General features: G+C 46.2%; 1 protein-coding gene and 1 long non-coding RNA gene across 5 annotated transcripts in view; both read left to right on the top strand.

The window, feature by feature from the left end:
* The window catches only part of PDE10A (phosphodiesterase 10A), a 763,936-nt gene that overhangs the window by 398,331 nt on the left and 352,040 nt on the right, over positions 1–13,565 (top strand). Inside the window, exon 1 of one of the 4 annotated variants that reach the window (XM_071212527.1) lies at positions 12,816–12,984. The exons of the other annotated variants lie outside the window; for them this stretch is intronic. Within the exon in view, the coding sequence (XP_071068628.1) occupies positions 12,918–12,984 (67 nt within the window). The 5' untranslated portion in view covers positions 12,816–12,917. Of the gene's footprint in view, positions 1–12,815; positions 12,985–13,565 lie in introns of those variants that run through there. 4 annotated transcript variants of the gene reach the window in all.
* Positions 7,934–10,785, top strand: LOC131276445 (uncharacterized). Its single transcript, XR_009183919.2, has 3 exons — positions 7,934–8,009; positions 9,321–9,419; positions 9,909–10,785. It is a non-coding gene; the product is annotated as an uncharacterized lncRNA (long non-coding RNA).

The raw sequence follows: 13,565 nt of genomic DNA, 5'->3' as shown, positions 1-13,565 counted from the left end.
CTCCTCATTCCTCAGCACTAAAATTCTAAAAAGTCAAGCTTCATAACTTTGATTCTTTCTCCAAGAGGAAAAGTTATGATTGCTATGGATTGGTGAGTGTTTGGTTGGAGGACACAAAGTCTCAGGAGACTGAGGTCCAAAGCCAAATTTCCCTAAACTTAAGGAACTGAGAAGAGGGTACACAGGAACTAGCCGCGGTATGATGAGAGTGAGCGTTACAACTCGCCTAGATGATAGTTTTCAGGTTCTGCCTCTCTGCTCTCGCCCTGGGCATTTTGAGCTTCTGGTGACTTCTCTCCATTGTGACAAGGTCCTTGGCTTTTCTTTGGCCTGGTTAGGCTCTTAAGGCTCATGTTAGGTTGAAGAATCATTAACAGAAAACATAGGTCATTTTAAGACGTTTCATCCTGTAGTCCTAACAAAAATAGCAGGTCACAGTTATTGTGCGAGATTCTAAACAGGCACTGATCCAAGTGTTAGCACGCATTATTTCACCGGGCCCTCACAGTTCCCTCTGCTAGTGTCCTCTGCACGTGTGAAAACTGAAGTTCACAATGTGAAATGACTTGCCCGGTGGCAAGGGAATGGCAGGGCTGGAATTCCAAACCAGGTCTCTTCTGGCTCTGGGGATCACATTTTTTCTTTTCTTTTCTTTTCTTTTTCTTTTTAAATGTAATATGCTACAGTTTATTGAGTACTTATTGTGTGCTAGACACCGTTCTAGGTATTTACACACGTAATTTCATATCAATCTCTGAGCAGCACTAGGAAGTGAATATTTTTATTATTCCCATTTTAAAAATGGAAAATTAAGTTCTGGCAAATTATCTATTTTGTCCATGGGTGCACAATTGGAAATGGGTAGACATTAGATATGCACCTGGGTAATTTATCTCTAGAACAAAGACAAGAGTGCTGGTTTTTTTACGAGTTCCGCTTGCGCAGTTTCTCCTTCCCCAATGAACATTTATAAAGTTTGATCATATGCTTGGACATAAAGAAAATTTTTTAAAGATTTAATTAGGGAGTTTGAAAGCCAGCTTCTTTTACTATAGTGCTAACATTTAAAATAAAAATAGTAATAAGGCTGAAAATGTTCTCAAGAAGTTGAAAAATAATAAATAATAAACACTTCTATATAACCCATGGATCAAAGAGGATATTATGATTGAAATTAAAAACCATCAGGAACATATGAAAAGGGGAATCTTTTGTTTCAAAACCTATGGGATCGGCCAAGAAAAGCTCAATTCAGAGAAAAATGTATGGCCTGAAATGTCTTCATCATTAAAGAAGAAAGAAAAATAAAGGAGTTGTAGACACATCCTAATAAATTGAAAAACAAAGGAGAAAGTAGGAAGAGTGAATCATTAATATAAGTAGCTGAAATGAATTATGTATACAATTATAGAAAGGAAAAATAAATACATAAACTGGTTCTTCAAAACCATAAGTGGCTAAAGAGGCCTGTGTCGTGGGATCCCAGGATCCTTGGGCAGATCTGAATTTCTTGGCCACAGAAAGCAGTAATCTCTGGCCTCTGGTCCATGGTGACCCAGCTTTTAACCCTTGCCTTTCCAAATCCTACCAGAGAAGCCTCATTGATTGAATAAATCCAAACCTGCTATATATGGGGGAAATTTTTTTTTAAATTATGAAACATCTCTGCTTTTCTTATTTTGGAATAGTATACCTTAAAGTGAGTGTATAGAATCCTGAAAAAAAATCCACAACTCACTACATGATATTGACTTTTGAAAATCAGATTCTCTATCAGTGCACTGGTAATGTATACACACCAATGAGGACTCTATTATATTCACTTGTAAGAGTGCATCCCCTCTGTCCTCCTTCAGTCTGGTTTATCGGTTGAAAAGCTCAAATTTTCACAAATTATATTTTCTCCAGTGTTATAGCGAGCTTGGTGACTGCTTTCTGCATCATTTTCCTTAGCAATGACAGCCCAGCGACATGTTAAGTGATTAGTTTCACGTCTAATTTCTTGGAGTGCCATGGACCCTGTTGTTACCTTATTATAATCCACTGGATGTGGCTTTGCAAAGGGAGGGGAAAAAGTATTCTTTCATATCCAGTAAAGGCTGGCAACTCCAGTCAATCACAGTGAATTGCTGGAATGATTTCAAAGGCTTTGGAACAACTAAAAAAGATTGTTTTATACCAGGGACAAATAAGATACGTGTATGTGCATACACATGTGTGTATCTATATACACACACATACTTAATACATTTATTCGGAGAATAAGGTCTTGATAAACTTTGTGAAAATCTCTTATATAAAGTCTTCAGGTTTTTAACTTTTTTTAATTCAAGTAACATATACACAACCTAAAGAGAAATATTTTAATGCGTCATGATTTATCCACCTGCATTAATCTCTCTTCTGAAAACTTTTTTACATTGAATTTATTTAAGTCAGAGTTCAAGAAGAAAATGAAACTAAATTTCACATATGATAAGTATTTTAGTTACTTTAGACAAAAGGTTTAACAGAAAATAGATGGGATGGGTTTTCATAGCATATATTGCATTACTAACCCAGCTTTGAAATAAACTATTTAATATGTTAAGTTGCCTTTATATGGGAAAAGCATTTTAATTGAGGCCCCTTTAAATGATCTCACCTTAATAAACACAGAAATCTGGGAACACTGAACTTGAACAGCGGGTCTTCGAGAATAAAATACACACAATTATTCTAAGGGGGAAATCAAAAGCATTGGCTGGCCTTCTATTGCAGCTTTCCATCAGTTTTCCAATTCATGTGTGCAAAATGGACCCAAATCTGCCCATTAGAGGCCCCTCGAAGGACTGTTAGGAGTAGTTTTGTGAGTAAATTAATTGAGTCTTTTTGAGTACAGCCGTAATGAAACCATCCATAGAGAGATATACAAAATAGCCAATGTGTGGCAGAACAGGTGAATTTTTCTCTCCCTGGGCTGACTTAAAAGGGACTGTGTAAATGATGCTTATGTTATTTTCTCCAGGTTAAGTGGGTAAACTTTCCTTGGCTGTGTTTAGTCTCTTCAGGGGTTATACTTACTCTGTGATCACGCTTGGGTGATTGTGCTTATTTCATTCCTTAAAAATGAAGTTCTTAGGTTTACTGGTCTCAGGGGAAGTTCAGGGTAATCCCTCCCTCCCCTTCCCTTCCCCCTCCTTTCCCCCTCCCTCCCTCCCTCCTTCCCTCCCTTTCTTCCTTCCTGTCTATTTGTCTTTCAGGGGAAGAAGGTTAAGATAATTTTCTCCCTTCCTCTCTTCCTGTTTTCCTTCCTTCCTTCACATTTGTTTGACTTTCTTTTCTTTTTCACTAGAGCAGTTGTGGGTTTACAGAACAATTACACATAAAATACAGGATTCCCATATACCACCCTATTACTAACACTTTGCATTGGTGTGGTGCATTTGTTACAATTGGTGAAAACACATTTTTATAATTGTACTATTAACTATATTCCATGATTTAACATAGTGTTCATGGTGTTGTGTGGTTCCATGGACTTTTTAAAAAATAATTTAGTCCAGGAACATATATAAAACCTAAAATTTCCCTTTAACTGCATTCAGATACGTAATTCAATGCTGTTAATTACTTTCACAATGTTGTGCTAGCATCACCACCATCCATTACCAATGCTAGTAGATAGTCTATACATTTTAAACCCTAACTCCTATTCCCTATCCCCATTCCATCCCCTTGTGACCTATATTCTAGATTCTGTCTATGTACTTGCTTATTCTACCCATTTCATTAGGAGTAGGCTTAGGATAATTTAATCAGACTAGTTTAAAACACAAGAGGGGCTTCACTCCAGGCAATCATTGGACAATATTTACAAAAACAAGTAGACTTTTGTAATTTATAGTGTGGATCACTTCGTCTCAAGTATCCAAAAACAGTGACCCACTTGACAAAGAGAGGGTTGAGCATCGATCAATTGGAAAACCTATGAAGTTTTTACCCCTTCACCGTTGTAGTCTCATCTGAAAAATGCTCAGATAGCTGCAGATGCAGGAACTGTCCATTTGGGGGGAAGGAACTGGAATGGCTAGCTATTCAAGAGGCCACTGTCTCCTGTGCGATAATGTCATCAAGTCTCCTTCAATCTGGGAATCTATAGTCATTCACCTCAGCATTCCCCGTGTGACATTAACTTCAAATTTGTTGGAATCCACTTATGCCCATTCTGGTTCTTTACCTAAAGTGTCCATAATCCTGGCATTTTGAGGTCTTCTCAGTCTCCAGGCAACTTCAGCCCTCTCAACCATTCCTAACATGCTTAATTTCCCTGTAAACAATACGACTGCTTCTAGGCAACCTCAGGAACTAGAAAATGGTAGACATAGGAAATAGTCACAGGCTAATTAAGGTGATTAGATCATGATTCAGTTGCCAGTTAGATGACGATTTAGCTGCCAGTTATGTGTGATCACCAGATATAAGTTGCAGTTGTTTTTAACCTGGTTTTATTTATTCGATTGCATTTTTAAATCAAGTGGGAGAATTATTCAAAGTGCACAGGTTCGCCTTGCCTAAACTTCTCTTTTCAATTTCAAAGGAGTTGACTCTGCATAAATGTTGTTCCATTATGTTTCTCAGTGTACCTGTGCTAAGGCCTCCAGATTGGGGGGGGGGGGGGGCGGGTTGGAGGGGGGAGAAGCAGCTGCCGAATGGTAACTGATATAATTGCCTTAATTTTCTGTATTTAGTCAAATGCATTTTTGGCGATTCACCTTAAGTGTGTTAGGGACATGTCAATATATGCACAAGGACACATACATGTCTTTAGAGCGGGGTGCCCCCTCCAGGGCCTGAAAGCCTGGCATCAGACTCTTTGGAAGGAGAAGATGTACAAATTCTACATGATATGTACAAATGCCTTGCCGGTCTGCGGCTTCCCCTCTTTCATTCCCAGGAGCCATCTTAACCATCCAGGTGTGGCAAGATTGTTTTTTCTGGCACTCTGCCATATGGCACAACTTGAGCAAATGGAGGAGCCCAGATGTCGGGTTCCTGCCCAACTGAACCCCCATTGCATAGACCTGCTCTTGGGTCAGTTGGTCCTTTTCGAGATAATGGTTCTGACTTGGAGAGCAAAACTGACAAATGACTTCATGCCACTTTGCCTTGGTGCGCTCTTCTGTAAAGACGGAATTTGTGTTGCAGCCCGGTACATCGTAGATCAATACCTCATAAAAAGTAGAAAGTAAGCCTGAGGTTTATTCTGGATATTTCAAGTTAGGAGAGTAAGTTTGGCTTTTCAGTCTCTTTTTTTCCAACCGGTGGTCGATAGGCTAAAGAACATTGTTTTTGGTTGCTTTTAGCCATGATGGCAGGTTGTGTGAGCGGAGCAAGGGTTTCTCCTTAGAATTACTTTGCACACCAGTAGGTATAGCCTGGCATAACATGCCAGGAGCCCCAGACTTTTTGGGGTGGAGATTTCTGGAATCTTCCAGTGGAAATCTCTACCTGAATGGAGTGCTGGAGGGAGAGGAAGAAATGGAAAGCTTTCTTGCACACTGGTAGGTCACTATATAACCTCCTTGGAAACCTGGAGTCATTGAAAAGACAAGTGATTTGAATTCAGGAGACTGAGAGGATCCTTTAGAAAGAATCTCTTCTGAAACAACGGAACCCTGTCACTTTACTGCTTCGTATCCTCCATTGTCAGGAGAATAACGTGGATGCAAATGAGATGACTGCAATATTAGTTTAGCATAGAAATCCAAAGTTATAAAACCCCAGTTTCTGAATCGAATGTGATGGGAGGTATGTGAATGGGCCACATATTGCCTAATCTCAACAACCCTTACTCCAGCTACCAATCTGAATGATTTTTACTGGATTCTGTGGCTCTCTGTCAAGGTAAATGTGGCTGGGAAAAAAAAGGCGGCTTCTCTTTTGGCTTCTATCAGTTATTTTTCTCATAAAGGTCCATTTCAAAAGATTGACTATATAAATACTACCTACCTACCTCTCTCTTACAGCCATCGCTTTTACAGACTCTGGGAATTGCATTAGCTGGTTAAAGCACTCCTATGGCATTCCTGAGTCAAGGCCAAAGGTCTAGCGTGGGACCATCTATATGGTAAAATACAAATCCGGACAAAAATTGCCTCACTGCTGGGTGTCTAACGAAGTGTAATGCATGCCAGTCGCTGAGGGAGGCGGGTCACTGATGAAGCCTGAGAAGCCTGAGCTTTCTCTCTCTCTCTCCTTTCTCCTCTTGGCTCTTTAATAAGAGAAGCTCTGAGAGAAAAGCCAACTCTTTCCGCGCGTTAAACGCTATCATCCTTGTAAGTCAGGGCCTGACGTGGGAACACGTCACCCATGAGAATGCACCGTGCCTCTTTTGTGTTCTTACATGCCCATCCAATCTGGTCTCATTGGAACCAAACTTGGAAGCCCCCACTTGTGTCCTGGGCCTTGCCTTATTTTTATATTTTTGACATGAACAGAGAGGAATACTTTCTATAGATTGAACGAGCCATTCTTATTATTTTTGAGACAAACCCGGAATAGCCAACAATTTTTTCCCTTTTTACTCAGAACTGATACAGACCTCTAGATCAGCTTACATGTCCAGGCCCATTGTAAAAACCTGGCTATTAAAAGAAAAAAAAATGTTTGCAAGAAAAAGATTCCCAAGCAACAGATGGAAACCTGCTTATCCAAACAATATGGACAATATACAATTCTAACGTCATGAAATCATTTGTCTGGGCCCTTTGGTATGGAGCAGTGTGGGATGATCATTTTTGCCAACTGTGTGTTAGACTATATGTTCATTAGTAAATAATGTATTTATAGGAATCTGGACAAAGTCCCTAGCTAATGTTTTTTATCCCTACCTCCTCTTCATGCTCACTTTTTACTTAAATGTTTTAAATGGGATTTTGGGTCTTTTAAAAAGATATTTTCTTTTCTTTAGACACCTCCCCCCCCCCCTTTTTTTTTTAGATACAATTCCCACACTGCTTTCACTTGATTCTTAAAACAGAATCTCAAGCTAAATTGATACATCTGACTTGGAAAAGTTTGGTGAAAGTTGATTATTTAAACAGAACGCATGGTTGTATTCTAGTTTGTATCTAGTTTGCTTCAGTCTTCTGCAAATCCCAATGAGTTTCTAAAGTGAATCAATATTTTTTTAATGGCAACATCTTGGAAATTGAAATTCTGTATCATAACAAGAAAATATTATTGGCAGAGTTAATACAGTATTATAAGAATTTAGTATTAATTATTTAACCTCCACAGTACTTTTTGACATCAGTAGACTCAGGACTAGATAGAGACATTATGCAGAGACCATTTTAAGGAGGAAATTAAGTGTTTTCCTTTTGATTAGTAAAATTTCCATTTGGATCTTATTATTAATCAAGAAAGATACTTCCCCTTTACTTAGAAAGCATGGGTACTGAAGAAGATTCACTTGGACTATGAAAGTTTTAACCAGTTAATGCAATTTCCTTTCATTGACATACAGCAAATTGTACCTTCTGCATAGTAACAAAAATATTTGGAGGGGGGGAAATTAAATAAATAAATAAATCTTTAAAAAAATATTTTGAGAACTAAATGCTATTTTGATGTTTTTTCTAAAATGGAGAATAAAATAAGCTATACTGGCTTGTAGTTGTTTAATGACATAACCATGTGATAATAAAATTGTAGTTTGTTTATAGTTAACGTTTGAATTCATAAAAATAATGTAATTGAATCTTTGCTGAAGATCTCAGAATATAAATGCTGAGAGAGCTGTTTTTGTCATCTTGGTCTGATTTCAAGACTGTCTGCTTCAGTATTTTGACTATATAATAATATTTTTTCTTACTAGAAAGATAACGGCTTTGTGTTTTTGTGTGTGTGGTTTCTTTGTAGGCTTGAGGATGACACACCTTATAAGAATGCAGTTCTCACTTTAGTCAAGATTTGCTAGCATCAACATTCATAGAAACTTGTAATCATTGGCATGCAGGTGACAGGTAGGGAAGCAATTACTGAATGTCCATTGTGCGCTGACTTTTATTTAAGATTTTGAATGGCAAAAGACACATGGCCCCTGATGGCATGCTCTTTAAAACATAATTGGCAAGTCAAATTATAGCTGTATTAAATTTCTTAAAAAGAGATTTCATGCAACATGCTAACATATGCAGAGTAAATGGATAAATTCCAAGTGTGTCTTCAAGGAAGATGTGATGGATTAGGGTAAAGAAAACTTGAAAGAGGCTTCCTGGAAAGACAAAAACAGAAAACTTAGTAGTGAGGCATTTGATGGGAAGCTGCGAGGAAGTGTCCAGAAGCTGAACTCCATTTTTAATACACCAAAGAGTGGATAAGTGAGCTATTAGAATGCAGAGGGTTTGTGTGTTATAACATGTACCTGAATGGCATCTGTATTGGCAATTTACTAGTTATTCAGTTGAGAAGACTAACATACAAATCCCACGTCTTTTCATTGAACTTGGAAAGCAACAGTCACTTGGCAACGACACTTATGAGGCATTTTTCTCAGGTAATTATTTTAAATAAGTCACAAAAATCAAAATCAAAGTAAAGAGATTGTGCCCTTTTTATAGACTGTGTCTATAGAAGTAGAATTTCACATTTAATTAAAGTTGGTTTTCATAGCTTTGTAAAGAAAGGCTACCAGAATTTTAAAGGGAAAACACGTTATCCAAGAATCTCTTTTGCAGTGTAACATTTACAGCTGTAAGGACTAATATCAAAATTCGTCAAATAAAATCAGCTAAGATACAGACCAGCATGTTTGCCAAAAAGTTCATAAAATCTTAACCGTATTAGTTGTGAACCTAACTCTTAGGCTGCTAATTAGTTCTGCATAGTTAAATTATCATACAGGAATTTCATAATTCTATGAGGGAGGATGTCATTTAAATTTTTCCTAGGCTCTTCCTTGACCTATTAAAGTTTTAAGAACATATCATTCAAATTAGACAATAACCAGTCAGATATTGTTTCTTCTCTATATGAATTATTATGCATAAAATACAAAACAAACTAATAGAGAATTAATTTAAAAGTAATAAGATATGGAAGAGTATTTGGAGGACTTAAACATGTTTATAATTGCATAAGTCCACTAATGTAAAATTTCCTTACCAATATAAAACTCGTACTTGATCATTTTCCTTGGTAAAGTGAGGAGAAAAATACTTTATATTCTTTTAAAACGTTGACCTACTGTAGTAGCAATGGTCATCATAATTTTGTCACCTTTACTCTAAACTTTCCTCTTAATCTTCTTTTAATTTTTGTTCTTTGCAATGTAGGCTGGCATTTCCTTAACTGATGAGGAAGAAATCATTTATTTTAACAAGAGCACAGCAGCGGTCTGAACTTCTGGCATAGCTCTTTCTATGCTTCCGCAGGTACAAGTAGTAATTTCAGTTATGCTTTAATTGAACTCTAATCTGATAACACTTTGACATGTAACTATATTGCAGACTTGGGGACTATCAGAATGCAGCGTCCATTTAATCATGGACCAGTGCATTTAGCTATAAAAGATTTGGACTAATAAATGCTTGGTGACACAGTCCCCTCCTGTTTCTGATATATCACTAGAAAAACTCAAAGGGAAGGAAAGGAAACCACAAAAGACACCTTCTACAGGTGTTGCTACACCTAAACACAGAGGTGAACCACCCAACCTTTACGTGTATGTCTTGGTAATCTAACTCTCTGATTTAGCAATAGTTCATGGAGGAAAAGTTGTTGAATTTTTTATTATATTAACAAACGTAGAGACCATTATTAAGTAGGAAGAACACTTAGCAAAATGCAATTGCTAATCAGTAAACACCTCCCCAAATTGTTCCTCTCCCCCTGTTATGGTTTGTGATTTTTAATTTGCGCAGGAAATGTGTCTCTTCCAGCAAGAAACTGGCAAAGAAGGACGAAAAAACGGAAGAAGGCTGATTCCACAAAAGGGTTAATGAGAATTCGAAAGTTTGCGTCCTGATTTAACGAAGTCTCAGAGAACAAATATTTGCCATTTTCCACCCCGCCACCCTCTCTCCCCGCGCGCCCTCAAGGTTCCTTATTTTCAAGTCAAATGTAAATTTTCTTGTAACTGGACGTTTACTTTAACGACTTCAAGATTGCAACTAATGAAACTGAGATGACAAGAGGAAACAGGTTGAACCTACAGGAATGAACGAAAACCCACTCCATGGAGAAATACATCTTCACTAAATAACCGCGGGCATCCCCGGAGACCCTGCCCGGGAGTGCGCGTGGGCAGCTGGCGCACCCCTCCTGGCTCCCAACAAAAGCCACAGGTGTCCCCGCTGCGCGCCGAGCGTCACGCGAGGAGGCGGCATTCAGAGAGAAGGCTTCTGTAGTTCCATCGGCTCCTCTAGCTTTTTCTTTGCGGGAAAAAATTGTAAAAGCGACGGCACCCCCCCACCCCCCCACCCCCCGCCAGGTAAGAGTCACCGGAATCACTTTCTTGTTCCGCACTTTTAGGGAGGACGACCTCACGCGTGCCAGGACTGGCGCCTGTTACACGCGACACCCCGCGTCCGCCCGGGAGTCGAGGACACGCCCGTGGACTTCTGCTAGGGGAGGAGAGTCTCACGTGCCCTTGATCCCGGACGTCCGACCTGCTCGACTTGGTGCAGATCCAAACGTACTCTCTTGCCATTGTGGGCGATTTGGATGGGAGTTGGGAAAAAAACATAGCCGAGGGGAGACTATGGAGCACGTTTCCCAAATAAAAACCCGTGAACACTGGACAGAGGGAAGAAAACGTCGAGGGGAAATGTCCCGGGTGACCCGTGTGCCGGTGGCAGCCGGACCCTCGGGCAGCGGGAGCAGCTGCGCCCCAGCTTGGGCTTCGCGCGCTCGGTGCCACCGCCTTGCCCTTCTGGAAAGTGGGGCTTGGGCGCGCGCGCTCCAGTTGCAGGGGAGCTGACTCGAGTCCAGGGCGTCCAAGACAGAAACGAACAGCCTTTGCCACCGTGGGCCACCCCTCCCACTCCTCGGACAGCCGGGCTGCTCCCGGGACTCCAGGCCCGCGCGCCTACGGGGCCAGACCTCTGCGCATCTTTGCGCGCTGGCGCTCCAACTTCTCCAAACTTCGGGCGGCTGCTTTTTCTGAGCGCACATCTGGCGGCAGCGCTCCTTTTCAGGGCAACTCTGGGGGTTCGTGGCTAGGGAATTGGGGGGGGGGTCCTAGAAAGCGGCGGCCGAGGCTGCCCTTTGGGGTTTGGAGCCGCTGGTCTTCACCTTTTGCCTTTTTGAGCCAGAGTTTGCCCTTTCCTTTCTCTCCATCCCCCTGGGGCATACAGCGAAGGGTAACTGGCTTGCGCGCAGGCAGTATGTTTAAACGTGGGTATCTGGAAAGGCGTCTGGCCCGGGCAGCGATTCTCCAAATCTTAGTTTATCCCACCCAGTGAGCCCTTATTTATGTCCAAGTCCAACCCAACACGCGAGTTTGAAAGCACCCTCCCGGGGACCTGGGCGCAGCCTGCCCGCCACCCGGAGGACCTCCTGGCCGGGCCGGGGGGCCGGAGGCCGAGCGCGCCGCGGGAGCCGGACGGCTCTGCGGGTGCAGAACCCCGGAGCCCGGCTCCACCACGCCCCGCACCTCCGCGCCGCGGTGCAACCCCGCCCTCCCGTTTCCCCCGGGCGCCCGGCGTGCCCAGATGGGCCGCGCAGGTCCCGGGCCGGCCTGGCGCGCGCTGGGCCGTGTCGCCGGGGCGCGCGTGACGTGTGCGGCGGCGGCGTGGGGGGCACCCGCCCCGCCAAGTGGGCGTTTGCTGCTGGCGCCGCCGCCTCCACGGGAAGCGGCGCTGCGGGGATTTTCTCGGCTGCTTACGAGCACTCGCCGAGGACCAGGTCGCGGAGGGCGGACAGAAGGCGGCGCGCGGCCAGGCCGGGGGTCCGCGGCCCCGCGGCCCCTCCCCCCTCCCCGTGGGGCAGTCCGCAGCTCTGCGCGCCGGACCGGACACGGGCGCCGGGGCGGGGGGCCCTCGCGGTTGGCATCACGTCCCCGGGCCCCTGAGCGGGGGGACCATGTGAGGACCCGGCCGGGCGGGGAGCGGCAGACGCGAGGGGAGGCGCCGGGCCCCCCTGGCTGAGCCGATTGCGGGGCGGAGGCACCGCGCGGGTCCGGGCCCGCTCCGCACGCGTCCGGCCTCCGACTACCAAGGCGAGGGAGGAGGCTCATGGCCAGCCCGGAGAAGCTGCTCTTCTCCCGCCCCCAGGCCCCCCGGGCCGCGCCCGGGGAGCAGCCCCGAGCCGGCCCCGGGCAGCCGCGCCCGGAGCCCCCGCGCAGCGCCGCCGCGCGCCCGCCCCCCGCCTGCCCGGGCCGCGCCGGCCTCTCTGCGCGCGGCGGCGCCGGCGGGAGCAGCGGCGGCCGCCGGGGCGCCCCCCGCGCCCCCGGCGCCCTCGCCTTCCCCTCCCCTTTCCCCTCCTCCGCTCCCTCTGCCTTCTACTTCTGGCCGCCGCCCCCCGCCCCCCCTCCCGCGCTCCCCTCCTCATCCTCCCTTCACCTCCCCGGGAGGCTCCCGGGGAGGGAGGGCGAAGCGGCGGCGGCTGGAGGAGGAGGCGGCGAGGCGAGAGGAGGAGGAGGAGGAGGAGAGGCAGCTCGGCGGAGCGGCCACCCCGGCGGCAGTCCCCGCGGCGGCGGCGGCAGGCGGCGGCTGCTCCTCGCTCCCGCGCTCCAGGGTTTGCTGCCGCCCGCCCGCGCCGGGCCCCGGCCCCTCCCCGGCCCGGCCGCCGGCCGCGCGGGGCTGCCCGGCTTCCTGGGCGCCGCCGGGGGCTTCGGAGGCCCGGGCTCCGGCGGCCGCCACCCTGCGCGGCCGCGCCGAGGCGCCGGCTTCGCCTTCGCCGCCTGGGCCCCGCTGCTGCTCGGCTCCGACATGGGAGATGGACCCTCGGCTCCTGCGGGCTGCTTCCGAAGGTTTACCGAGTGTCTGCTGAGCCCCAGTAAGTGGCTGCGCGCCCCGCGCGCCCGCCGTTTGTCGCCGGGTTTGGGGACCGGTGGCTGGGGGGTGGGGGGCTGGGCCCGCCGGGGTGGGCCGGGAGGTGTCGCCGGGGATGGGCACTCGGGGAGGGTGCGCGTGTCCCCGCGGGCCAGGCTTGGTGGCCGGCGAACCTCTGGGGCGCGGGCTGGGGAGGGGGGCGGCCACGCGGCGGAGCGCGCGGGGAGACCGGGATTCCTCGGCTCCGCTTACGCCTGGGGAGCGACGCGGGAGCCGGGCGCGTGGGCTGGGCGTTTGCAAGAGCAGGACCTGCCGCCCGCTTCGGGTCCCTTCCGTACGCTTTCTGACCGCACTGCCCCGCACGTATTGCCACTCGCCACGCGTGGCCACTTCCACCAGGACTCCCCCTCCCTTTAGCCTGGGGGCCACTTGTCAAGAGGACAACCTGCTTCTCCGTCCCCCCTCGGCCTCGCGACCGCCGGGTTCCCCGGGGGTGGGGCGAGGTCAGGCCCCGCATCCCGCGCCCGGCGACGCGGTCCGACCCGCCCAGCACTTTCCTTCCGGCCGTTTTCGGGGGCTGGGTTT

The sequence above is a fragment of the Dasypus novemcinctus genome, chromosome 28, assembly GCF_030445035.2.
Source record: "Dasypus novemcinctus isolate mDasNov1 chromosome 28, mDasNov1.1.hap2, whole genome shotgun sequence".
Classification (NCBI taxonomy): Eukaryota; Metazoa; Chordata; class Mammalia; order Cingulata; family Dasypodidae; genus Dasypus; species Dasypus novemcinctus.
Note: the sequence above shows the minus strand (reverse complement) of the source record. Positions and strands in the feature narration are given on the sequence as shown.